This window comes from Coregonus lavaretus, assembly GCF_964263955.1.
Source record: "Coregonus lavaretus genome assembly, chromosome: 30".
In the NCBI taxonomy this organism is placed as follows: Eukaryota; Metazoa; Chordata; class Actinopteri; order Salmoniformes; family Salmonidae; genus Coregonus; species Coregonus lavaretus.
In genome coordinates this window covers 12,389,420-12,417,061 of record NC_140017.1, presented here as the reverse complement: position 1 = coordinate 12,417,061, position 27,642 = coordinate 12,389,420, and the positions used below count along the sequence as shown (strand labels likewise).

General features: G+C 43.1%; 2 protein-coding genes and 1 long non-coding RNA gene across 4 annotated transcripts in view; 1 reads left to right on the top strand and 2 right to left on the bottom strand.

Annotated features, from left to right (window-relative positions):
• Positions 1-1,794, bottom strand: part of LOC311105972 (unconventional myosin-Ic-like) — a 53,233-nt gene extending 51,439 nt beyond the window's left edge. The window contains exon 1 of the mRNA XM_084148216.1: positions 1,286-1,794. Coding sequence (XP_084004342.1) covers positions 1,286-1,378 — 93 coding nt within the window. The 5' untranslated portion in view covers positions 1,379-1,794. The remainder of the gene's footprint in view (positions 1-1,285) is intronic.
• A 17,226-nt stretch (positions 1,795-19,020) lies between these two features.
• LOC311106073 lies at positions 19,021-20,476 on the top strand. Its single transcript, XR_014610293.1, has 3 exons — positions 19,021-19,142; positions 19,406-19,562; positions 19,816-20,476. It is a non-coding gene; the product is annotated as an uncharacterized lncRNA (long non-coding RNA).
• A 149-nt stretch (positions 20,477-20,625) lies between these two features.
• Positions 20,626-26,673, bottom strand: LOC311106072 (14-3-3 protein epsilon-like). Of its 2 annotated transcripts, none has more exons than XM_084148367.1 (6): positions 26,454-26,673; positions 24,903-25,102; positions 24,536-24,642; positions 23,973-24,179; positions 23,760-23,896; positions 20,626-21,601 (listed from the first exon to the last, which is right to left on the bottom strand). In XM_084148367.1, the coding sequence occupies exons 1-6, from the start codon at positions 26,515-26,517 to the stop codon at positions 21,546-21,548; spliced, it is 771 nt and encodes a 256-aa protein (XP_084004493.1). In that variant the 5' UTR covers positions 26,518-26,673; the 3' UTR covers positions 20,626-21,545. The 2 variants fall into 2 exon arrangements, with proteins under 2 accessions (XP_084004493.1, XP_084004494.1); XM_084148368.1 differs by having other exon boundaries at positions 20,626-21,598; positions 26,454-26,661.
• Positions 26,674-27,642: the final 969 nt, after the last annotated feature.

The following is a 27,642-nucleotide window of genomic DNA, read 5'->3' as shown; positions in this document are numbered from 1 at the left end:
GTTCCAGGAATTTCTCTGTATTTAACTCACCTACATTCCATACCATTCACGTCATTAGCCATTCCGGCTCACTGAATTAACACAAGGCTCAAACTAAAGTTGATAAATTATGATTATCAGATAATGTTAATTATGTCTGGTTGTACTTTATTCTTAAGATCCAAGTTGGTCAAAGTTGGTTTGTGTACTAGTCCAACATTCCTTTAACCTGCACTGCTTTCTATGGCACAGCCTGTTATTTCACCATGTGCTGTCTGATTTAAAGCCCCACACCCTGGCATTCTTTAGATTGTGTGAACTGGAGACCCAGTCCCACCCCCTCTATTACCACTCGCTCACATTCACCAGGAACTTGTGCAACAAAAATGTGATTCGAGACAATTTTATTGGCAGAGAATAATGCTCTCCCCATTCCATAGAGAAACATGTAACCCTTCTTTAAATTGATAATGTGTTATGTTAATATAGTTATTTAAGTGGCAATCAACCATTCAGTTGGTTTGGATTTTCTTATTGTTTATAATTAGTTTATTCAAATTACGTTCTCTATCTTGAAATTAAGATAGTGCCAGTCCACCATTCATTTTCTGTTGTATACTTTTCTGAATCTGCATTTACATTGGATGAAGTTTTCACACTTCTTCACACTCTCCAAACACACTGAAGTAGCCAGCACATTATGAGCCACATGTAACGTTTTTCACTTGGCACTCTGCTGGACCGGTATGCATAATCAACATCAATGGCCTAGCACGTGTTTCCTGACTGCGGGCACTGAGTGGAAAAATCGAATGAGGATGATATTGATTACACTCTATCAAGCCAACTATTTGGTACAAACAAATCTACTGTACATAGTCAAGCCGCTTGGAGGCTGCTGAGGGGAGGACGGCTCATAATAATGGCTGGAACGGAGCAAATGGAATGGCATCAAACATGTGGAAACCATTCCACTAATTCCGCTCCAGCTATTACCATGAGCCTGTTCTCCCCCAATTAAGGTGCCACCATCCTCCTGTGGTCAAGCGATAACCAGAGTGAGCGGCGGCCAAGGTAAACAACTTTTTTCCCATGCACAGTGAACCTCTAAAATGATACATCAGCTCTACTTTCAAATCCACAGGCAAATCCTAGCCTGGTCCCAGATATGTCTGTGTTGTCTCGCCAAGGTTGGAAAAGTTAGCAAGACAGCACAAACAGATCTAGGACCAGGCTAAAGAAATCCTACTCTTGGATATCTAGTTATTTAAAGTGTATGAGGAGCAGGTTGACTGGATGGACTCACCTTTGTGCAGCTGTGGCAGTAGCTCTCTCCATTCTTCCCAGGGGACAGGATGATCTCACCTGTAGGGATCAATTGGATCGTCAGCTCCATCATGGTCGCTCTCTCTCTCTCTTTCCTTCTCTCTTTCTCGATCCCTCTCTCTCTGTCTCTCTCTGTCCTCCGTCCACTTACTCGGTCCTTCTAACGGCGTAGCAATGAATTCACCCCTCGCACGTTTGTACAAATTCCTCCCCTTAACGTCGGTGAGAGGAATAGGACACTTTCTATAGAAAGAATGAAAAGTAAAACTAAAGTAGAAAAAAAATGATTTTACTGGCAGCACATACAGTGATTTACATGTATGCTTCTTTTCTCAGCTATCTAACGAGGCCAAGACAGTCAAAGCACAAGGATGTTTCCTGCTTCTGTGCAGTGCTCTAGTGCGAATTTCCCCTTAGCAGGCGAAGGATATGTATAGATAGTTACAGTGTCAGGCTCTCTTTCCACACCCGGCCCAGCAGTATAATTGATGTCCCTGCACACCAGATCGCTGTGGCACAATGTACTCTGGGTTGGCCCGGGTATCAGGGCTTCCTCCTGGACCCATGCATCCTGTCTCGGACGTTCCCAACATTCACAAGGTAAACACCGGAGGAACCCACTCTGCTTCCCTACGTTTCCCCTGGATATACAACTGGGAGGCACGCGTACACACCACATGCCTCCCCCACCTCTCCAAAAACAAATAAGGGACTTGTGCCTCTTGTATTTCTAGTGTCTTCGGTTTCCTCTCCCCAAGGGGTACACTAATTAATGTAGACAGGCAGATGGTCAGATGAGTGTAGGCCAGGGGGTCATCAGACAGAGGCAACATTGTAACCATATCTCTGTCTGTGGTGACAGAATGGCGTGAACACACACACACACACACAGACACACACACACACAGACAGATGACCCCATTGATCTTTGCTGTGACACTGACTGCCCTCAGTGCCCTGAGACCCTTCCCAAGGTTTCTGTTTGTTCCCTCGACCAGCATCCTCTCAGTATCCTCTCAGCATCCTCTCACAGTCACACCCTTTAAAAGCTGCCCTCCCTGGACCACTGATGTCTAGGGATCTCAGCAATGCCACCACACAATGTTAATTATCAACACTGATATGGATTGAATATCAACGATAGACTGTGTTTTGCTGAGTCTGGAGTTACAGCATGGGTTTGGGTGTATGAGTGGCGAAGGAAAAGTGACTCTATATTACTGTATGTTTTGGGTCATCAATATGGTCAGTCAGTGGTGGGATTTGTGGTGAGGGTGACTGAGAATAAGCATAGAAACTGATTATGGTTGTGTTGAGTAGTGTTTTGGAGAAAGTATGGGCTATGGTGGGCTGTGGTCAGTGGCTCTTCTGTAACATCTATGTTTCTGTTCCTTCTCATCCTCTATCACAGTGTTCCCTGGATGTGTGTGTTCATCACAGCCTTGTGTACGGCCTTGTGAACATGCAGATATGTGTGTGAGAGCATGGCTGTTTGTACATGTGGTAGTAGTGGTTCCTTGCTGTGTGTCTTCCTACAGTGTCTGGGGGGCTGCTGGGAGGGGAAGTGACAGTGACACACATCCTTTGACCTTTGACACGTTCCCGAGGTATTCCAGATTGCTGGGCATCAACAGGATACAGTAGCCTTGACGCAGCAAGGCCTCAGCCTGGGCTCAGCCTAACAGACTGTTATGGATGAGAAGAGAGAGAGAGAGAGAACACACAGAGACGTCCCTGAAACATACTGGGAAGAACAAGAACTGTAAGAGAAGGCAACCAGAACCAGAAAAGAACATGAAAAACAGGTACATTTGGCAAAGCATGTAATGACCTTTTTTATTACCCTCTATGTAGCATGACTTTGCTTATGAATGATATGTAAAGCATTAACGTATTGTGAATGAGTAAAACTCACGGACGACTAGGAAAAGCTCAAACCAAGTTTATTCCCCACTGGGTCAAACAGCCATGTTTCCACAAGTACATATATTTATACCCTCCACTGGGCGGAGTCAACTCCTTGCACACCGAGACAGCCAATACATCTCTGTTGCTAGGCAGTGATGCCTGTTCTTTCTCACTTCATCTGACCTGACCTCGGCCCAAATTCCTCACTCCTCCCCAACTCAAGGCTGTCCTACCTTATCTGTTGACTGGAACCAGACTGTGGCCCTTCTCCTCTCCGTAGGATACATGAGATTTAACAATAACATGTTCTTCCTGCACTCCCTTTTCTCACTCAGTAGATTTCCGTACCCTCAGTTCTAATATGGTAACATGAATAAGGATATATCATATTTCAAGTTTAGAAGTTAGTACCCAACAGTCCCCCCTTTTGAACAATAACTCCATACTGTTCAACATTATACAGTGGGGAAAAAAAGTATTTAGTCAGCCAACAATTGTGCAAGTTCTCCCACTTAAAAAGATGAGAGAGGCCTGTAATTTTCATCATAGGTACACGTCAACTATGACAGACAAATTGAGAAAAATAAATCCAGAAAATCACATTAGGATTTTTAATGAATTTATTTGCAAATTATGGTGGAAAATAAGTATTTGGTCACCTACAAACAAGCAAGATTTCTGGCTCTCACAGACCTGTAACTTCTTCTTTAAGAGGCTCCTCTGTCCTCCACTCGTTACCTGTATTAATGGCACCTGTTTGAACTTGTTATCAGTATAAAAGACACCTGTCTACAACCTCAAACAGTCACACTCCAAACTCCACTATGGCCAAGACCAAAGAGCTGTCAAAGGACACCAGAAACAAAATTGTAGACCTGCACCAGGCTGGGAAGACTGAATCTGCAATAGGTAAGCAGCTTGGTTTGAAGAAATCAACTGTGGGAGCAATTATTAGGAAATGGAAGACATACAAGACCACTGATAATCTCCCTCGATCTGGGGCTCCACGCAAGATCTCACCCCGTGGGGTCAAAATGATCACAAGAACGGTGAGCAAAAATCTCAGAACCACACGGGGGGACCTAGTGAAAGACCTGCAGAGAGCTGGGACCAAAGTAACAAAGCCTACCATCAGTAACACACTACGCCGCCAGGGACTCAAATCCTGCAGTGCAAGATGTGTCCCCCTGCTTAAGCCAGTACATGTCCAGGCCCGTCTGAAGTTTGCTAGAGTGCATTTGGATGATCCAGAAGAGGATTGGGAGAATGTCATATGGTCAGATGAAACCAAAATATCACTTTTTGGTAAAAACTCAACTCGTCGTGTTTGGAGGACAAAGAATGCTGAGTTGCATCCAAAGAACACCATACCTACTGTGAAGCATGGGTGTGGAAACATCATGCTTTGGGGCTGTTTTTCTGCAAAGGGACCAGGACGACGGATCCGTGTAAAGGAAAGAATGAATGGGGCCATGTATCGTGAGATTTTGAGTGAAAACCTCCTTCCATCAGCAAGGGCATTGAAGATGAAACGTGGCTGGGTCTTTCAGCATGACAATGATCCCAAACACACCGCCCGGGCAACGAAGGAGTGGCTTCGTAAGAAGCATTTCAAGGTCCTGGAGTGGCCTAGCCAGTCTCCAGATCTCAACCCCATAGAAAATCTTTGGAGGGAGTTGAAAGTCTGTGTTGCCCAGCAACAGACCCAAAACATCACTGCTCTAGAGGAGATCTGCATGGAGGAATGGGCCAAAATACCAGCAACAGTGTGTGAAAACCTTGTGAAGACTTACAGAAAACGTTTGACCTGTGTCATTGCCAACAAAGGGTATATAACAAAGTATTGAGAAACTTTTGTTATTGACCAAATACATATTTTCCACCATAATTTGCAAATAAATTCATAAAAAATCCTACAATGTGATTTTCAGGATTTTTTTTCTCATTTTGTCTGTCATAGTTGACGTGTACCTATGATGAAAATTACAGGCCTCTCTCATCTTTTTAAGTGGGAGAACTTGCACAATTGGTGGCTGACTAAATACTTTTTTTCCCCACTGTATAAACTTGGAAATTACTTATAAACAAACAAACAAATAAAACATGAACAAAAAATAAAACATGATTAACATTCACAGTTGATTTGTATATTTACTCCTCCGAGACTTATGGCCTCTGATCTATGATTATACTATGCACACTCTTTTGTCCCTCTCTCGTCGGACAACTGATAATGACATTTCAGCTGGAGCTTTTGACTTCCTCCATTTCAGCTGGAGCTTTTGACTTCCTCCATTTCAGCTGGAGCTTTTGACTTTCTCCATTTCCTCCTTCTGGTTCCTAAGAGAGTGATAGCACAAGACTTGAAAAGCAAAAAGAAACACAAAACATAACAAGTATTCATTATGCGTTAAGCTGTGCATAATTTATATATGCAAAGAAAAACCAAAGTTTGATAACATGACGATTCCCACTCTCTCTTCGACTGACTCTATACCTTCGGGATAATTTTCTGCTGGGTTACACAAAAATGAAGGCCCTAGAAAACCTCCTCATGCTTTCACCCAGTCATCCCCGTCAGGCCACAGGTTACAAGAGGTGTTTCCAAGCCATGTCATTTTCACTTCGCTCCCCATCTCCTCCTTCCTCCATGGCCACCCGATATGTGCGGTGGCCCTAATTAACTTTACCTCGTCCTGAGGTAAATCAGCACTGTATATACGTTTCCACATCAATGCCCTCAGAAAGTGATATCCCAACAATGCTACCAAGGTAACCCCTGCTACTACTAACACTGCCTATGACGCATACTTCAAAATACCCCTCATTTGCGCCGTCGTCCAGTTGCATGCTGTTACTATAGCACTCTTCACCACTACTACTACTCCTTCAGATACTGTCCCCACAGCGACTGCCGTGAGAATAGCTATTGCATGGAGTCTGTCTCCTCCTCTCCTATTGCCTTCGTGGTTCACTGATAGATCTAGGACTGAACCTTTCAGATACACCCTACCTGTCTCCCAACTCATACCCGGTTCCCTAGCCACCAACATCTCCAATGGCCTCCTATGTTCTGCTACAGTCTGTACCTGTGGATAATACTTTCCAGTGCTTAGGTTAGGTACACATCGCTCATCCCAAGGCTGATGTACACCCCACCCCTGTGTGACCACCCTCGTTACAGTGTAAACATTGGGTCCCAACGGTTGATAAGCAGCCACCTTCTGACACTTTCCGTTTACCGTCACTCGGTCCCAATCTTCTGGGAGATATGTCAAGTGTTTGCTGGCTGTTAGAGACGGGGGAGATATTAGTGGTGTTGGAAGAGTATCCAACCTTACAAAACTCTGAGTCACATGTTTCTTAATCACACTCTTCAGGAGATGTGATGCTATTATTACAGCATACCTCCCTTCCCGTGAGGTGGCCTCCTGTATACAGGGATCTGTAGCTATTCTTTCAAGTGTTGTACCTTCTTTGACGAACCCCTCACTGAAAGTTGACAATGGTGTCTGAAATGAGAACACTATCTCTGCTACTCCCACCATGATCTGGGCATGTGTGACGTTCAATTTAACTTCATAGTAGTCTCTATATTGTGCACAGTTAGATGTCCTTCCTCTACTACGAGCGATCCCCTGTATCACTATACACAGAGGAGTGGTATCGTTCCCCAGAGACTCTATTACCCACTTCCTTAATTTATGAGCCACACAGATCTCCGCTCCAGTCACATTCCATTCACCTTTCCCAATTCCCTGTAATGTTAACACCTTGGTTTTTGTTGGTCCTGCCAGACTCTGCAACTAACACCCTTATGCAAACATTCTGCCTCAAACACAGGCCCTGTATGTACTTAGCCTCCGGCTACCAATACATTTACACATAAATCATTCCATCTAACCCATAACATGTTAGTCACTACTGCTAGTCCACTTATATAGTTATAAACACACTAGAACATGCTGAAGTCAATTAGTCAATTTCCAACAATCCCTCCTCTGGAACAATGATCACTCACATGTTCCACGACACCTAGGAAACATATTGACTTGAACAGGGAAGAGAGAAAATACATGTTTAATAATTTCACACCACCCTTGATGTGAATGAGATTGGGGAAAGAGCCGTCCATCCGTTCTGTTCTATGCCGATGGGATGCTAGTCTCCATGCCAGTCTCTGTCCATCCGTTCTGTTCTATGCCAATGGGATGCTAGTCTCCATGCCAGTCTCTGTCCATCCGTTCTGTTCTATGCCAATGGGATGCTAGTCTCCATGCCAGTCTCTGTCCATCCGTTCTGTTCTATGCCAATGGGGTGCTAGTCTCCATGCCAGTCTCTGTCCATCCGTTCTATGCCAATGGGATGCTAGTCTCCATGCCAGTCTCTGTCCATCCGTTCTGTTCTATGCCAATGGGATGCTAGTCTCCATGCCAGTCTCTGTCCATCCGTTCTGTTCTATGCCAATGGGATGCTAGTCTCCATGCCAGTCTCTGTCCATCCGTTCTGTTCTATGCCAATGGGATGCTAGTCTCCATGCCAGTCTCTGTCCATCCGTTCTGTTCTATGCCAATGGGATGCTAGTCTCCATGCCAGTCTCTGTCCATCCGTTCTGTTCTATGCCAATGGGATGCTAGTCTCCATGCCAGTCTCTGTCCATCCGTTCTGTTCTATGCCAATGGGATGCTAGTCTCCATGCCAGTCTCTGTCCATCCGTTCTGTTCTATGCCAATGGGATGCTAGTCTCCATGCCAGTCTCTGTCCATCCGTTCTGTTCTATGCCAATGGGATGCTAGTCTCCATGCCAGTCTCTGTCCATCCGTTCTGTTCTATGCCAATGGGATGCTAGTCTCCATGCCAGTCTCTGTCCATCCGTTCTGTTCTATGCCAATGGGATGCTAGTCTCCATGCCAGTCCCCTTCATCCTCATCCTCGGGTGTCAAAGCAAGATGCAGACTATGAGCCTTGTACATAATTCATTGTACTGTATCATCCAGCAAGCCATATGTATTGATGCGCTTTAACATTAGGATTCTGATGACATGGTAAAACGAAACCCCTACTATCAAGTATCCCATCATGGTTAGTCCAAGCTATCGTCTAGTGGGTTCTCTAATAACCTCCCTCTCGGAGGACACTAAAAGATAAGGTTTCCTGGGAGGAAACCGTCCCTAGACTCAAAAGACTCGAGCAGTGCACCCTCCCCTCACAGCTTAGGGGCCACGCTCTCTCTCTTTTTCTCTCCTTTCCAAATCATAATTAAGCACTTGATAAATTAGCCAACCCAAATTTAGAATGGGTCCTTAGTGCTTTACATTGAGTCTATCACTCGAATTCGAGCCTCAACTTAGCACACACCGACACTATTAGTATATACATTTACAGACAGGGAAAATATATAGACAGTATGCACTACTTATATTACCAGGATTCACTTTTCTCATCACGGCCCCGTTTGTCCCCGTTTTACTGTTGCTAGTGGCATGTTAATGACAGATCGGTATCTCAATAGTCTTTAATCTAAATTACCATAAACTTCCCAGTGTGTAGATCTCCAAAATCAACCTGATACCCCAAATAAACAGTTTAGGGCAACCCTAAATCAATTTACGGGCACAGTTGACCACCCCCCTCCTTCTGGCATATCTTCATTTTCTTCTTCAGATATCGTTATAGTTCATCTTCCCAACGGCACATATGTAACTCATGCCTGTCACAGTTGATAGCCCTTGATAATGTCCTGATTTCAATATCTGGGGGATAATCACATTTTCCCCAGCAAACAAATCTCTCACCTGAGCCGCCACCACCATTCTGTACAGTCCATTCTGTCTGGTCCATTTTCCCAGTGCACCAGCAGCATGAGAGAAGTTTGGACGTGATCTATCTCCATGCTCACTCCACATGTACGTCTCAGGACTCATGCCGCACGCCTGCCGCTCGTACACAGGTTGCTGGCTCGTACTCAGGTCTCAGTAGAAGTGGTGCAGGACAGGGCCGTAGTGAACACCATTACTTCAGCCAGTTAGGGGGGGTGAAGCTCACACTGTTCTCATCGTATTATTCCTTCCATGCATATAGATACCATCGGTAGTCACTATCGCCATAACTTTGAGAGAGGACAGACCAAAACAACAGTTTAAGTCATTTCTGATTCAGAAAATCCCAACAACTATTTACCGTATGACAAATTATTACCTTCCCAATTTTCTTAATACAAAATTCCTAAGACAAATGTCCAAGAGCATAATCACACACTGTTGAAACCATTTTCCAAAATGGCTTATACTCCCTTATCATACTAGCGACTTCACCGCAGAGTTACAGGGTCAGTGAGTTAGAGAGCTAACCCTTAGCGAGAACTCCCCACCATACAGCAGACCCAATCTGGTGAGATTTGTATCGAAACAAAGACAAAAACAAGAACAAAAACAGCAACAGCAATTCATATTATACTTAAATCTTACCAAATGTCTCTAGCCTTTCTAGTAAGGGTGATCAGGCCTCACTAGGAAGTCAGGTCAAAGGTCATTCAACACCATTAAGTATTTCCTTTCCCTTTTCTTTCCCTGTCCTTCAGAAACCATTTAACAACATTTCAAATGTTTCCATTATTCTGCGTACCCAGTTTACAACCAAAATAAATAAATCAAACACAATAAATCAAACACGGTATTAACACCACTAACAAATAGTAATAACCGGTGGGTTGTGTGTGCATGTGCTGGTGTGTGTGGTAAAACATAGGGCAAAAAAAAAACAGATGGCCATGCCTTTGGTTATCTGGGAGCTCCCTTTACAGCCGGATCCAGATACCTTTATACTTTATAAAACTAACAGTCTCAAGGAAACATTTCAAAGAGAGAGATAAGGACACCCCATCCTCTCATGGAAGAGAAAGTGTACATTTAGTTTGTATTCACTATGCTACATCTTAATCAGCAACCCAAAAGTTTTAATTACAAAAGAAACATGATAATGAGTCCACTGTCCTCCCTCCAATCATTAATCGTTTGTTTTAATCCATCCCAACATTTATGTACCCTTTATGTTGCTTGTACTACTCTTCGACATGGCGACATTTCTGGCACCTACTACCATTCCCCGTTCAAAGGCACTCAGTCTAACGATTTACTCCCGTATATGACTGGTCTCTCTTTTCCCCATGATTTTCCGTAACCACCGCACTACAATGCCTTCATGTTCATGAACAAACATTTTAAAAGGTCATTTTAGGTTTGGTAACCCCAACGCTGTCACTTGACAGAATTGCTTTTTCAAAACTCTACTAACAATTACTCACAATATTAACTCCACTCTAATTTCTCGTGACCCTCCTCCCTTTCGTCAATTCAATAAATCTATTTCAGAATAAGACTAAATAAAATGTCTCACGAGATAAAATAACAAACAAGGTTTTCTGAGCTTGTAAGGAGTGTTTGGCCGTGCCAATTCTAACTTGTTACCTTTTAGAATGAATTCCCCTGGCATTTCATATAGATTCTTTCAACCCCAAAATTGGTTCCACACCCGTCGCCATGTAACATTATCCGTGTATTGTTACTGGTCCTATGGTCAGAGATATGGGTAGTAGCTGTGCATTAGCACCAGTTTGCTACCCTTTCCTCTCTGTTTCCTTGTCTTACCTTGGCCATTGAAACCACTGTTAGTGACTTTCACTGTGGCTATATTAGCCACACGCATGGCTACGAAGTGATCGGAATTAGATTCCACTCTCAAAGCCTCCTGCTCTATTTCATCCCAATGAAAATGTTAGTCCACTACCTCCGCAATAGCCGTTTTGATAACAGGTTTCAAACCTGCCATCAAAGCAGACGTACACATTCTATCAATATATTCACGTACCCAGTCTTTTTGCAGCTGAGTACATCTACTAATTTTGGTTTTATCGGTTTTTCTTTTTTGTTTATAGAACGCTGACATCAAAATGCTGGTGTATTTAGCTTTAGATTTTTCTTTTATGTCATTGTGCCAAGTCACAATTGCATCTCTGAATTCTTTATTAGATTGGAGTTTTCCGTCAGCAGGGAAATGCTGACCAATTTTGTCCAGTTTGCAAAATAAATCCCATATTCGAGTCGAATTGGTAGAATGCTCGTGCGCCACTTTCAGCGCCTCTATGGCTTTATTAAACTTTTCTTCCTCTAGCCCCCCTTTACAGGGAGAATCTGGGCCGCCAGTATCGTTACCTAATCATTTGGTCACTGGACCTGATACCTTGTATTAGACACAATACTGAAGCTTCTGCCAATTTACTACTGGAGAATACGGGTGACCTAATGTCTTATTCCAGTGTTATGCCTCCATTATCACTGTTGTTGACAACACTCATTACCAGAATTATTCACTGTCGTCTTCCTATTTCCACATGATCTGTCTCGGTTCCCTCTCCCAATAGGGCATAAACCAACCTTTCTCCTTATTGCTCCTTATGTTTAAACAACATTTGAATATCTTTTATATTTTCTAACCATGGATGAGGCTCTCCTCCAGAACTTATAGGCAACCTTTTATACTAGTACACAAGCATGACACCCACACACACTCTACTGCAGGGTTCTTCAATTCCGGTCCTGGAGGGCCGAAACACCTCTGTTTTTCATCCTCTCCTTCTAATCAGGGGCTAATTCAGACCTGGGACATCAGGTGAGTGCAATTAACTACCAGGTAGAAATACAAAACAGAAGTGTTTCGGCCCTCCAGGACCGGAAATGAAGAACCCTGCTCTACTGCCTCACGGCCACTCAGACTTTCGTCCTTCTTATAAATCTCGCAGGGGAATACTCCCACTAGGGACCTATCCTACACAGAACCTACCCTACACTGTAGTGTCACGCATGGATCTCGCCGAGAACTAGCTCCACTCGGGACCTATCCTTATAGAACCTACCCTAAACCATGTATTTCTATGGATCTCGCAGAGGAACACCCCCACTCGGGACCTATCCTTAAAGGAACCTACCCTACACCATATATTTCTATGGATCTCGCAGAGGAACACCCCCACTCGGGACCTATCCTTAAAGGAACCTACCCTACACCATATATTTCTATGGATCTCGCAGAGGAACACCCCCACTCGGGACCTATCCTTAAAGGAACCTACCCTACACCATATATTTCTATGGATCTCGCAGAGGAACACCCCCACTCGGGACCTATCCTTAAAGGAACCTACCCTACACCATATATTTCTATGGATCTCGCAGAGGAACACCCCCACTCGGGACCTATCCTTAAAGGAACCTACCCTACACCATATATTTCTATGGATCTCGCAGAGGAACACCTCTACACGGGACCGGTCCTTAAAGGAACCTACCCTACACCATATATTTATGACCGGTCGTCACACAATGGGCCTACTGAATAAACTCAGGTTTTCTAGGTCCGTATCCTATAATTGTTCAGCCTACGATTCTCATCTCCCCAAGATGTCAGAATGAGTGGTAGCAGGTGTAGGAACTGTACAGGCTCCTGCTCCACTGATTCGGACACTCCAGTTAAATTGTAAATTGTGGTGAACCCTGCTCGCAGCTCCAACTGTTAGGTTCTAAATAAACAGAGTAAAACTCACGGAACGAGTTCAAACCAAGTTTATTCACCCACTGGGTCAAACAGCTGCATAAGAGAAAGACATGAGTCCACAAGTACATATATTTATACCCTCCACTGGGTGGAGTCAACTTCTTGCACACCGAGACAGCCAATACATCTCTGTTGCTAGGCAGGACTTTAGTGATGCCTGCTCTTTCTCACTTCATCTGACTTGACCTCGGCCCAAATTCCTCACTCCTCCCCAACTCACGGCTGTCCTACCTTATCTGTTGACTGGAACCAGACTGTGGCCCTTCTCCTCTCCGTAGGATACCTGAGATTTAACAATAACATGTTCTTCCCCCCTTTCTCACTCAGTAGATTTCAATACCCTCAGTTCTAATATGGTAACATGAATAAGGATATTTCATATTTCAAGTTTTGAAGTTAGTACCCAACACCCTCTATGTAGCATGGCTTTGCTTCTGAATGATATGTAAAGCATTTACGTATTGTTTATGAAGACTTATAAAGCCCTATAAAGCCTTTATAAGTTGTAGTTCGTTTAAAGTGAGACGTTTTTCAAGTTCAAGGGTATAGTTTGTTGTTTACACTGATCACTGTTAAGATATGAGTTTCCAATTAAACAGAAGATATTAATTAACAGAAGACAGGCTCAAGGTCCTTTCCTGGCTGAAGGTTTATAAACACACTTCCTCTTTCTCTTTCTCAATGCTGTCCATCCATCAACACACAAGGTGAAGGAGGCCCAACTGTCTCCCTCTCTCCCTCTCCCTCTCTCTATGCTGGTCTAAACTATCTTTCATGTCCTATCCGCTCACACTGGAAGGGTTATATGAGGTGTGTGTGTGTGTGTGTCAGAACCTGCAGCTGGTGTTAGAGTAGTGTGTGTCAATGTGAGCCAGGCGCGGTGGGAGAACTCCTACACGAGGGGCCAGTGTTCCTGAATTAGGCGTGGACACAACTTGTCACTGACAGAGAAGTCTGTAAGGAAGTAGAGAGGGAATCGCATCCTGTTTGTGTGAGCGAGAGAGTCAGGGGCCAGTCTGTGAGTAAAGGGCACGTTGGCATGGCAACGAGAAGGGACAAGTAGTGGTAGGGTAGAGGTTCAAGAATATACAGTGGGGGAAAAAAGTATTTAGTCAGCCAACAATTGTGCAAGTTCTCCCACTTAAAAAGATGAGAGAGGCCTGTAATTTTCATCATAGGTACACGTCAACTATGACAGACAATATGAGAAAAAAAATCCTGAAAATCACATTGTAGGATTTTTTATGAATTTATTTGCAAATTATGGTGGAAAATAAGTATTTGGTCAATAACAAAAGTTTCTCAATACTTTGTTATATACCCTTTTTGGCAATGACACAGGTCAAACGTTTTCTGTAAGTCTTCACAAGGTTTTCACACACTGTTGCTGGTATTTTGGCCCATTCCTCCATGCAGATCTCCTCTAGAGCAGTGATGTTTTGGGGCTGTCGCTGGGCAACACGGACTTTCAACTCCCTCCAAAGATTTTCTATGGGGTTGAGATCTGGAGACTGGCTAGGCCACTCCAGGACCTTGAAATGCTTTTTACGAAGCCACTCCTTCGTTGCCCGGGCGGTGTGTTTGGGATCATTGTCATGCTGAAAGACCCAGCCACGTTTCATCTTCAATGCCCTTGCTGATGGAAGGAGGTTTTCACTCAAAATCTCACGATACATGGCCCCATTCATTATTTCCTTTACACGGATCAGTCGTCCTGGTCCCTTTGCAGAAAAACAGCCCCAAAGCATGATGTTTCCACCCCCATGCTTCACAGTAGGTATGGTGTTATTTGGATGCAACTCAACATTCTTTGTCCTCCAAACACGACGAGTTGAGTTTTTACCAAAAAGTTATATTTTGGTTTCATCTGACCATATGACATTCTCCCAATCCTCTTCTGGATCATCCAAATGCACTCTAGCAAACTTCAGATGGGCCTGGACATGTACTGGCTTAAGCAGGGGGACACGTCTGGCGCTGCAGGATTTGAGTCCCTGGCGGCGTAGTGTGTTACTGATGGTAGGCTTTGTTACTTTGGTCCCAGCTCTCTGCAGGTCATTCACTAGGTCCCCCCGTGTGGTTCTGGGATTTTTGCTCACCGTTCTTGTGATCATTTTGACCCCACGGGGTGAGATCTTGCGTGGAGCCCCAGATCGAGGGAGATTATCAGTGGTCTTGTATGTCTTCCATTTCCTAATAATTGCTCCCACAGTTGATTTCTTCAAACCAAGCTGCTTACCTATTGCAGATTCAGTCTTCCCAGCCTGGTGCAGGTCTACAATTTTGTTTCTGGTGTCCTTTGACAGCTCTTTGGTCTTGGCCATAGTGGAGTTTGGAGTGTGACTGTTTGAGGTTGTGGACAGGTGTCTTTTATACTGATAACAAGTTCAAACAGGTGCCATTAATACAGGTAACGAGTGGAGGACAGAGGAGCCTCTTAAAGAAGAAGTTACAGGTCTGTGAGAGCCAGAAATCTTGCTTGTTTGTAGGTGACCAAATACTTATTTTCCACCATAATTTGCAAATAAATTCATTAAAAATCCTACAATGTGATTTTCTAGATTTTCTTTTCTCAATTTGTCTGTCATAGTTGACGTGTACCTATGATGAAAATTACAGGCCTCTCTCATCTTTTTAAGTGGGAGAACTTGCACAATTGGTGGCTGACTAAATACTTTTTTTCCCCACTGTACTGTGCACTGAAGTAACTAACTAACTGGAGTAGGCTAGTGCTATCTCCCAGTGGTTACTGGAAATAGCCATGCCTATGTTTAACCCTAAATAGGAAATCCCTAATATTTCCAATGCTGTTTGTTCCTTCAGTCTGCTCAAAAACAGGTTATCAGCTTCCGACAACGCAGGAAATGTTTTGAATGTAGTTGTCCAAAAGATTAATAAATGTGCCTTTTAATTAGATAACACTGTATTTTGGTACTCTATTTTTTTTATCTTTCTTACATTTCCCCTACAGTAGGTTATATTTGCCATACAAACTTTGAATGGGGCCAAATCCGTGCCGATTAGAGCTAATATTTTTATCTAGCACTAGTTATTGCTGCCCTCTTGTGGTTTCAGATAAAAACACAGGTTTATTCACACCATGAGTCTTACAATGCATGTGAAATTAATTATGGTGTCATGGTAAATCTATTGTACACACACATCTAAAGCCTCCACTGAAGTTAGGAGAATGAAAGCACACCCCACCAGTTGAAACCAGAACCCACCAATGTATAGCTCAAGAAGACTACAAGCAACTAAGCAACTATAGGCCTAAGCCAAACAGAGGTAGTAGCTAGGTGAGGAGTCTCCATACACACTAGGTAAGCGACACATTACACACAGAAGAAAAAACATTGTTTTGAGAAGGACTGAAGTACGAAAGCTGAGAAATCAAGAATTGTCAAATCAATTTAAATCGAAATTAACTTTTTGAAAAGGCATGTTTTAGAGCTGCAGTATACCAAATAATGATTATATAAAATAACAGCATTACTTTTTGGCCCAATGCAGAAAGTGTTGCCAGCACTGACCATTCTTGATGCGCCTGGCACCTACTACCATTCCCCGTTCAAAGGCACTTAAATGTTTTGTCTTGTCCATTCACCCTCTGAATGGCACACATACACAATCCATGTCTCAATTGTCTCAAGGCTTAAAAATCCTTCTTTAACCTGTCTCCTCCCCTTCATCTACACTGATTGAAGTGGATTTAACAAGTGACATCAATAAAGGATCATAGCTTTCACCTGGATTCACCTGGTCAGTCTGTCATGGAAAGAGCAGGTGTTCATAATGTTTTGTACACTCAGTGTATAACACGCTTAATGATTTAAAAAAATGTACATGTCAACTATCATCTACAGCCGTCCTATAAGTCTGATGGACAGATCTCAGGTGAAGGGGGGAAAGTGAAGAGGAAAACAGAGTGTGAGGAGAAGGAAAGTATTCCAGCAGAACTCCTGCCTGTCAGTCCATTGATATTTGACCCCCAGGTGAGGTCAGACATACAGTGCATTCGGAAAGTATTCAGACCCCTTGACTTTTTCCACATTGTTACGTTACAGCCTTATTCTAAAATGGATTAAATAGATTTTTTCCCTCATCAATCTACACACAATACCCCATAATGACAAAGCAAAAACTGTTTTTTTGAAATTTCTGCAAATGTAAAAAATAAATAAATGAAATATGACATTTACATACTGTTAGTATTCAGACCCTTTACTCATACTTTGTTGAAGCAACTTTGGCAGCGATTACAGCCTCTGGTCTTCTTGGGTATGACGCTACAGGCTTGGCACACCTGTATTTGAGGAGTTTCTCCCATTCTTCTCTGCAGATCCTCTCAAGCTCTGTCAGGTTGGATGGGGAGCGTCGCTGCACAGCTATTTTCAGGTCTCTCCAGAGATGTTCGATTGGGTTCAGGTCTGGGCTCTGGCTGGGCCACTCAAGGACATTCAGAGACTTGTCCCGAAGTCACTCCTGCGTTGTCCTTTTGGAACGTGAACCTTCGCCCCAGTCTGAAATTTCCCTCGATCCGACTAGTCTCCCAGTCCCTGCTGCTGAAAAACATCCCCACAGCATGATGCTGCCACCACCATGCTTCACCTTAGGGATGGTGCCAGGTTTCCTCAAGACGTGACGCTTGGCATTCAGGCCAAAGAGTTCAATCTTGGTTTCATCAGACCAGAGAATCTTGTTTCTCATGGTCTGAGGGTCTTTAGGTGCCTTTTGGCAAACTCCAAGCGCGCGGTCATGTGCCTTTTACTGAGGAGTGGCTTCCGTCTGGCCACTCTACCATAAAAGCCTGATTGGTGGAGTGATGCAGAGATGGTAGTCCTTCTGGAATGTTCTCCCATCTCCACAGAAGAACTCTGGAGCTCTGTCAGAGTGACCATCAGGTTCTTGGTCACCTCCCTGACCAAGGTCCTTCTCCCCCGATTGCTCAGTTTGGCCGGACGGCCAGCTCTAGGAAGAGTCTTGGTGGTTCCAAACTTCATCCATTTAAGAATGATGGAGGCCACTGTGTTCTTGGGGACCTTCAATGCTGCAGAAATGTTTTTGTACCCTTCCCCAGATCTGTGCCTCGACACAATCCTGTCTCTGAGCTCTACGGACAATTCCTTCAACCTCATGGCTTGGGTTTTGCTCTGACATACACTGTCAACTGTGGGACCTTATATAGACAGGTGTGTGCCTTTCCAAATGATGTCCAATCAATTGAATTTACCACAGGTGGACTCCAATCAAGTTGAAGAAATATCTCAAGGATGATCAATGGAAACAGGATGCACCTGAGCACAATTTAGAGTCTCTAAAAACCTGTTTTTGTTTTGTCATTATGGGGTACTGTGTGTAGATTGATTATGAAATTGTTGTATTTAATCCATTTTAGAATAAGGCTGTAATGTAAGAAAATGTGGAAAAAGTCAAAGGGTCTGAATACTTTCCGAATGCACTGTATTCCAAGCTTGGGATCATGATATAATTACAAAATAGCGTTGGGCCAGTAACCGAAAGATTGCTGGATTGAATCCCCGAGCTGACAAGGTAAAAATCTGTTGTTCTGCCCCTGAGCATAGCAGTTAACCCACTGTAACCTGGGCGCCGATGACGTGGATGTTGATTAAGGCAGCCCACCCGCACCGCTCTAATTCAGAGGGGTTGGGTTAAATGCGGAAGACACATTTCAGTTGAATGCATTCAGTTGTACAATCGACTAGGTATCCCCCTTTTCCTAGTTTTACCTGAGTTTCAGTGGAAGCAGTCTCTGTGTGTACACGTCCTGTCCTCCAGGATGTGCTAAAGGAGCTGCTCTTGCGTCACCCTGTAACCAGTGAGGAGGGAGAGGAGAGTCTGGACAGCATATGCACACAGTTGTATGAGCTGGAGAATGCTGTAAGAAAGCCTTATTATACATTGAATACTAACTGAAGAGTTGGCACTGTCTTTAACAATCCTGACAATCATATTAATCCAATAACAGAGAGGTAAACACCAACCATTGGAGGCGAGGGTGCGTCCATCCACGAAGATATGTCGCTTTGACCTTCCAATGGACTTCAGACAGCTGGAGAGTGGGTTGGATGGATTTTCCCCAGATCAATTCAGAATGTGAGATCTGTCATTCATTCACTTGGTGGAAATGACAAGATTTTGGAGGTCATTCTCTTGTGTCTTTCTCTGTGTCCCAGCCAGGCCTCTCTCCACAGGGATATCTCCGCAGGTTCTGTCAAGTGTGTAAGCGAAGAAGCAACCTATACAGGAGAGTCTTCGAGAAGTTTGATAAGGACAGGGATGGACTGCCTTCTCTCAAGGTAAATCCAAATAAAATTGCATAATATAATGTGGTTCCCCCACCACAGTGGATGGCCTGAGAGGATCCCTCACCAGCAGGCGCTGACCCAGCAGAAACAAGTTAGACTGACTAGTTTATGGATGAAATGTGAGAATCTAAATCCATTTAAAATGTATAATCCTGTTACAAAATACTATGTGCAAAACAGCAGCTGTGGACAAATCTATATCGAATCACAATTTACAGACCATGTACAATGGGCTGTGTCTCTCTGTATTGCAGGAAATGGAACGTGGTATATGTAACCTGTATATGACTGATGTCACCGCTGGGCTGCTCCTGCGGCTGGTGGTATTGATTGACGCAAAATTCACACTTTGACTGTGTCATTCTGCGCGACATGTGCCCTGTCTGAAAGAATATTTCACTCTCTGTTAATGTAAGTCAGTCTTCTGATTGACACGTGATAACCAACTGTCAAATGACAAAATAAACACACCAGGTGCCTTCATATAAATGACATGAACTTGTTCACTTTCACATAAAGAATAAAGAAACAATCAAGAAAAGACTGGCAAATATAAATCCTTATATTCTTGAAAGTTATCACTATTAAATCAACACTTAAAATAACACATTAAATTAACACTGTGTTTAAATTAACACTTGAAATACATCTGTAATTTTGTTAGGAAAGAAGACATGGAGGAACATTTTGAAAAGGACCGTTTAGAAGAGGCCGACTTCAGCTCACTGATGGGAAAGCTCTGCTACCATAACATTTCACCTCCAACGACTAGACTGTTGTTAATGATTTCAAGACTTACATGTGTTCAAAAAACCTAGACCAGCGCCTCAAAGGTTAGTACTAGGCCCAGTGGTCTCACGTACCAGATTTGATAGGGCTTTCTTTGTAGACACTGGCTGTTGAGACTAGGGCCCCTGTAACCTAGTTAGGGTCTTACAGTCACCTGTCATCGGAGTGTCACGGTGACAATTCATATAAACGTTTGTTGGATTATTTGTCCCCTTCCATTTTAATAAACTTGTTCAAAGCCAACATTCTTCTAATGTAGGCCTACATATTTCCCTGCCATACATGCTCAACTGGTATACAAGTAAAGCACTGTTTCTGTAAATGACAACTGCTAGCAAATAAATGCAATCCATCATTACAAATGTTTTAACTTGACATCTTCAACAAAAAACTCTGATTAGAGATTTGGTATCGGGGCCAACCAACCATGAGCCCTGTGGTTGTGTTAGAAAATCCCTTGTCTATCTCCAACCTTCCTCCAGTGCTTCTCAAATGACAGTGACTTAACATGGCCCACCAAAAATAAATGGGTATACATCCAACAGGCAAGCTTCCATTTTGTGAGTCATTTCTAACCATGTTTAAACACCCAATTCCATGGCTTTACTCCATGGCTTTTTAAAAAGTAAAAACCAAGAAGCATGAATGAATTGTTTGATGCAATCAACACCAACAGACATTTAGGTATGTTTAATTTAGATTGTTTAATGTTAATTCCATGCTGTGTTTCAGAAAGAACAATAGGAGACGCTCTGTGGCTCCAGTCAGATATCCAGTAGTACAAATTAGCTTTAAATTACACATAATGAAGCGAAAAGGAAAGAAAAACTTTAGGAGCTATATAAAGGAGGGGAAAGAGGCTGAAAAATAACTATTCATTAACTCATGCAGGTTTGAGATCATCTATTTAGAACCCTGTCATCTTTCAACAGAAGCCAATCAAGAGCGGTCTTTTACTAAACGCAACAGCGCTCCCTTGGATTTTTAAAACCACTACCAGCCACCATCTGAAATCAGCAAGTATGCGCAATACAGTATTTCAGCACAAAGTACAATCCAAAACATTACAATAGAATCACTATGATGTAAAAGTTAAGCATTTTGCGCCACATGGATATCAAGAATTTTGCCAACTTCCTCTGAAAAACTAAAGTTAACAAAAGCACTTTGTTTAGACTTGCCCTTCAAATGTTTAATGATTTGCATCTCTTTCACTAACACAGAAATATTACAGCTCCCACAACTAATAAAACTATCAGTAATAAAAGTTAATTTCTGTAATTACATTAAGAAAAAAATGTCTCTAAATACATCCAGCAACTGATAAAATAATGAGGAAAGAGCAAAAACAAAACAACGAAAAATAATTTTCAGAACCGCGTGTACCAAGAAAAATACAATAATCCAGGGACTCTTTGCCTTTCCAAAATTGTATTTATTGTCTCAATTAAGTGGTATTTATATTTGAATTGAATTAAAGGGCTATAAAAAAAATAAAAAATAAACTGATTATCTCTAAGACCATGAGGTGTTAGAGCTGCTGAGGAGAGCCACTGTCACTTGGGCCACTGGGGGGGGGGGGTGTCTCAAGCTGGCTGTGATGTCTCACTGGGGCTCGTCCTCCACATCTTGCAGCGCCTCTTTGTTCTGTTCTTCACCTGCTTGAAAACAAGAGAAAACGGACGGTGAGGGCTGGGCTTTCAGGTTATGTACACGAGAGACAAACTTAGTCTAGGTGATCAGACTCAGTGCCCAAACATCAAACATATTGAGATGCTGTGGAAGTATTGCATTACTCCTGTGCCAGTTTTAACCTACAGTCTACAAAGTTGAAGGTGGACAGGCCAAAGTGAGCCCAGTGGTGGTTTCATTCAGTGCGTCACAAACATCTTAGCACATGCAGTGAAACTTCAACCACTAACTACAACCTTGTAGGCCATATCAAAAATAACTACTGTAGTGCTTCAATCAAATAAAAATGACATCTTAGACTAATTCAAAAGCTTTAAAATGAAACGTCCTATATAGGCTCTACTTGACAACCTGACAGATGACTTCCGTTTATAATTGAGAAGCAAGTTTGATTTGTTAATTTCCCCATAGCCTACTCATTCCATGATTTATAAGCCATCTAGCTAATACAGTAACATCCTATCTTTAAATCCCTCTTGACAGATCTGCCTAAGACTCACCTGTACCCAAGTATTCTATTCCAACATAAGCCACTATATTGTCCTGGCATTCCGTTGCTAGTGAGACAACTGTCTATTTGTGTCATGCTACAGGATGCCAGGCAGACAGAATGACAGAGCAATTATGGGACTGGATGTAGATAATGTCACCCAGTCAAAGACAGACAGGATATCCCATATAGCCTCTCAACAACTGGTGCCATGCTGTTAGTCGTCCAGTCTCCACAATACACGGCTCTTAGGATAGCTACGGAGATCAGGCACTATCCATCAACAGATCAGGCAGGCGACTACAGAGCGTCAGACTCTACACACAAACCCACGTTCTAACTTGGTGAGACACTTGCAGCCCCACAGAGAAAGCTAGTGCCCTTCACCTGGCCTCCTTGTACCTACAGAGCTGCCCTTCACCTGGCCTCCTTGTACCTACAGAGCTGCCCTTCACCTGGCCTCCTTGTACCTACAGAGCTGCCCTTCACCTGGCCTCCTTGTACCTACAGAGCTGCCCTTCACCTGGCCTCCTTGTACCTACAGAGCTGCCCTTCACCTGGCCTCCTTGTACCTACAGAGCTGCCCTTCACCTGGCCTCCTTGTACCTACAGAGCTGCCCTTCACCTGGCCTCCTTGTACCTACAGAGCTGCCCTTCACCTGGCCTCCTTGTACCTACAGAGCTGCCCTTCACCTGGCCTCCTTGTACCTACAGAGCTGCCCTTCACCTGGCCTCCTTGTACCTACAGAGCTGCCCTTCACCTGGCCTCCTTGTACCTACAGAGCTGCCCTTCACCTGGCCTAAAATGGTTCCAGCTGAAAGACGATACCCGCACACCAGTACCAAACACCCAATAATCTGTCAGCTGTCCAAGACGCGTAGAAATCAGAACATGAAAAAGACAGTCGCTTCAGGTTACCTTCTAACTAAATGCATTACTGATAGACAGGTGATTTTATTTTAAATCACTATGTAAAAATACTATTCATAAGACACAGTGTGTGAATATACAACTTTCCCGAGGACACAAACCAATGGGTGAGTGGCGTTGCAGTGAGTTAGTAGTGAAGGGGGACAGAACAAACGATTCAAACCAAGGCCAGAAAACACTTACAAAGTACAGATTATGGGAAATGAACAGCTGTTTTGTTCCTTTAGGACTCTACACAAACAGAACGAGAGAGGTGAGAGATGAATCAGACAATAAGATGAAGGTTGAAGAAGCTACAGCTTTAGAGGGCAGAGAGAGGGGGGAAAGGACCACTAAGCAATGCGGAAGAAACTGCAAGGTGAAAGACACAAGGTTAGGTTAGAGACGGATGGAGAAGGGAGACGTTAGGGTTAGCATAATGATCCACGTCAGCAGCTCTGAAAAGAGCCGAATAAGCAATAGCACACACCTCAAGGAGATCCAGTGCTACACTTTTCTGGTAGGATAGCATCCGTTTACAAACATTGTAATGGGCTAACAAAAAAAATAGCAGAGGCAAACTGCTGTAATATTGTAAGTATACCTCAGACTGGAAGAAATTGAGGAATTGAGCATGTTCTCAAAAATCTCTTTACCCCTTAATAATATTACCAACTTCCTCCATGCATTCTAAAAGTCCAGGTGTGGGAGCTCTCACTCAGCTTACCATCTCCCTGCATGTCTGAAGTCCATAGTGTCAGGTTGTCACGTAACAACTGCATGATAAGTGTGGAGTCCTTGTAGCTTTCTTCACTCAACGTGTCCAGCTCTGCGATGGCATCATCGAACGCAGCCTTCGCCAACCTGCAGTACAAACATTGGTCTTATGTCACACTTGTATCAAGAGAGTCTATCAAGGAGAGCCGTGCGAGGTACTTGCCTGCACGCGCGGTCGGGTGAATTGAGGATTTCATAGTAGAATACGGAGAAGTTAAGAGCGAGGCCTAGGCGAATGGGGTGTGTAGGTGGCAGTTCGATCATGGCGATGTCGCTAGCAGCTTTGTAGGCGACCAAACTGTTCTCTGCAGCCTCCTTCCTGTCGTTCCCGGTGGCAAACTCGGCCAGATACCTGTGGTAATCGCCTTTCCTGAGGGGAGAGCAAGAGGGAGACGAATCAGTGGGTCATCATGGTGTAAAATGTACAAAGGCTCCCTGAAAACATGTGAAAAACAACTATGTTCCTAACTCAGGGACGTGATCAGGGCAACCTAAAACATCTTGGGGATAGCTCAGTTTCAATGATCAAAGAATGGAGGATAAATGTCAGAAAAGCAGGAATTCGGGATTTAGCAGGAGGAATCACAATCCCTGCTCTATGCTTTATTCTAGAGCCATTAGAGAAGTGGAATACTGTTCTAACCCGGTCATTAAAAAACAGCAATAACCATCTATCAAGCATCTGTTCCCAAACAACACATCGAGAAAAGGAGAAGAGGCTCGTACATTTTGTAGTAAAAGACCTTGGACTCTCCCGTGTTGGCAGCTGGAATAAGGTGCTTGTCCAGTACATCCAGAATGTCATTACAGATTGACTTCAGCTCGTTCTCAACCTGCAGGAGAAAAAATAACTCAATGAATTACCAGCCACTGGCACAATGTTAGGCACAACAAGCAACAATACACAAACGGTATCATTCAGGTGAATTAGCCTAAACTACTTTATATCAATGACAATTTTCTCCAGTAGAAATGCTACCATATTGCTTTAAGAGTGCTGCAGCTCAAATGCCTCTCCAATCATGTCAGATCTCTCTCGCACCAGTCCTATATGAGTGCACTCAGAATGACTCATACTTCTGGGCGTACTCACAGTTTGCCTGTATTCCCGGATCATTTTCAATTTGTCTTCTCCACCTTTGTTCTCTTCCCTTTGTTCAATACTGCTGATTATCCTCCATGATGCTCTCCTCGCCCCAATTACATTTTTGTAGGCCACTGATAGTAGATTTCGCTCCTCGACTGTTAGTTCCACATCCAACCCGGCCACTCTCTTCATGGACTCCACCATTTCTGTGGGGAGCAGAGAGGAAGTCATAAGTAATTGGGGCTGAAAGATCAGATCCAAAATAAAACTATTTGACAAAGTTTGACTTCAGAGATCTTTCTTTCCTTTTTCTTATGCTAAAGTTACAAATGTTTATTTCTCAACAATATAATCCCAATTATAGAAAGTCCTATTTACAATCATCTCTGTCCCTAAACCTGGGCCTATATTCCCAGAGTCGGCAAGCTGATCTATAATCAATTTTGCCAATTCGATCATAATGAATATGATTATAAGGACAGGTGAGACCTGATCCTAGATCAGCATGCCTACTCTGATGTGCTTTATGAATACAGGTTCTTGATCATACAATCTTGGAAGGTAGTATCTGCTGCAACATTTAGGTTTAATTCAGTCATGCCGAGGGATTAATACTACAAGACTACATCTGTACCGCATCAACATATACCCAGTGACAAGGTACAAAATCATATCTTTCAGAAACCGATAGTTACATCAGTGTCAAGAATGAGAGCAGCATGTCTGAAGAATCGCATTTGATTTGAGAGTGAAATAAAGCAGCTAAACTGGTTTTATTTCGGGGCAAATCAAAGTTGCATGTGGCCAGGGTTCCATAGCCAGACAGACATGATCATGCCCTGTAATCACACATCTAATAACAGCTTCTGCTTCATGCCAATTGACAGGCATGTTAGCTAGCTTGCTAACTTAACTAGCTACGTCAAAATGTCTTATCATTGGGGAAGGTTTTGTTTCAGGTCAGTCTTCGATACGTCACACCCAGATAGCACGCTATGGCTAACGTTGGACCACGAGAAGTTTAGTAAACTGGGGTAGGGTATTTGGCTGGCCAACAAATTTACATAGTTATCTAACGTTAGATTATAGCTAATACTTTACCATATGTTTACATTGGCTGACATCATTGTTTGGGAAAAGTAATCCCCACATAGCTACTGTAGCACAGCTAACGTTAGGTGGCTAACGCGTTAGCTAACTACCACCCCCACTTGCTTGCTAGCTACCTAGCTCTCGCACCATCAATAATCCGCCATTTTGTATTCTCTTTAAATTATCCATATCGTTAAACAAATCTGGACAGTTAAGTGGCTATAGTATTGGGTAATTAATGTTAGTTACACAGCTAGCTCGTTAAGCTAATGCGTTAGCTCACGCTAACTAGCTAGCTAACGTTAGCGCACTGACATCACCGTCCTCGCTCGAGGCCCCCTGCAAGAGGGAGGAGGATGAGTGAGTGCAAGTGTTAGCTATGTTGGTAGCTAACGTTAGCTAGCTGGTGAAAAAAAACAGCGGCGAACATGTCCCTCCATTGAATAATACAATTGTGTCTCTTACCGTCATATCTCTCAGCCTGCTCGGCGAGTTTTGCCTGATATACTAAATCCTCCCGATCGCCCATTTTGTTGCGAATAGTCTAGTTTAACTGACAAATTGATAAAAAGGGTCGACAGTAGCTGCTATCGTACTAGGTCAATCTGTCGGCTGTTCCTGTGAAATCAACGGATAGATCAGTGGCGTTTCCACCCCACCGGTTGTACTGGAGTAAAAAAAAAAAGATGGCGAAAATCTCAATCCGGGAACCTTTCACACCACACACGCATCACCCCCCACTGAGGATCACCCCTTCCCCAGAAAAACCCCTCCCATTTTTGCACGGCATGGCAACCAGTGACAGACAAGTGAGCCAAATGATGAATGAATAACGGCAGTGCAGTTTGATCTCATCAATTTATGACAATCCATAAGATTGATAGGGTACAGTATTTTCATTTGCCAATCCTTTGACTTTAATATGCCATTTAGCAGACGCTTTTATCCAAAGCGACTTACAGTCATGTGTGCATACATTTTAACGTATGGGTGGTCCCGGGGATCGAACCCACTACCCTGGCGTTACAACCCTGGCGTTACAAGCGCCATGCTCTACCAATTGAGCATGTTACATATTACATGCTACAGAAAATAAAAGGTCATTTCACTTGTCTTGAAAGAATATAGTGTTATAATACAATGGCACATTTTGATATCACAATTTCCATTTGCGGTTGCCAACCAAGCCCCCTTATGAAAGGTCATGACTTACACAGGGTTACAAAAATACAATACTTTAAAATATTTATAGGCATGATTGACAACAAAAAATCATTAAAATAAGAGCAGATTACATAAGCAACAGGCATGCACTGAGAGAATGAATGAAAATGCAGACATTATTTAACAGATGTTAATACTGGAGTAACTGAGTAACTAGATACTTAAAAAAAAAACTAGATGATTGCTTCTTGGATTACTTTTAAATTGAGAAAGGATGTTCGCGAAAAAATACATTATGACACCTTTCTGTTTTCTCAATGACATTTAATTCCGCATTGAAAAAAGGCGCAAGTTTAAGTTTGTTCCACCTGAGCAAGTCTGAACTCAAGTCAGAGACCACTATGATGACACACTAAATGCGTTTGATGGTTCCTTTTTATCTGCTTATAAAGGGGACAGTAATCCAAAAGTAACTGAAAGTAATCAATTT

Excerpts from the sequence above, each read along its gene's own strand:
- LOC311106072 (XM_084148367.1), bottom strand. The coding sequence starts at position 26,517 with ATGGGCGATCGGGAGGATTTAGTATATCAGGCAAAACTCGCCGAGCAG. Across the intron at positions 24,180-24,535 it reads AAGGTCTTTTACTACAAAAT|GAAAGGCGATTACCACAGGT; the intron begins GTACGAGCCTCT and ends CTCTCCCCTCAG. Across the intron at positions 21,602-23,759 it reads TTCAGACATGCAGGGAGATG|CAGGTGAAGAACAGAACAAA; the intron begins GTAAGCTGAGTG and ends CTTGTTTTCAAG.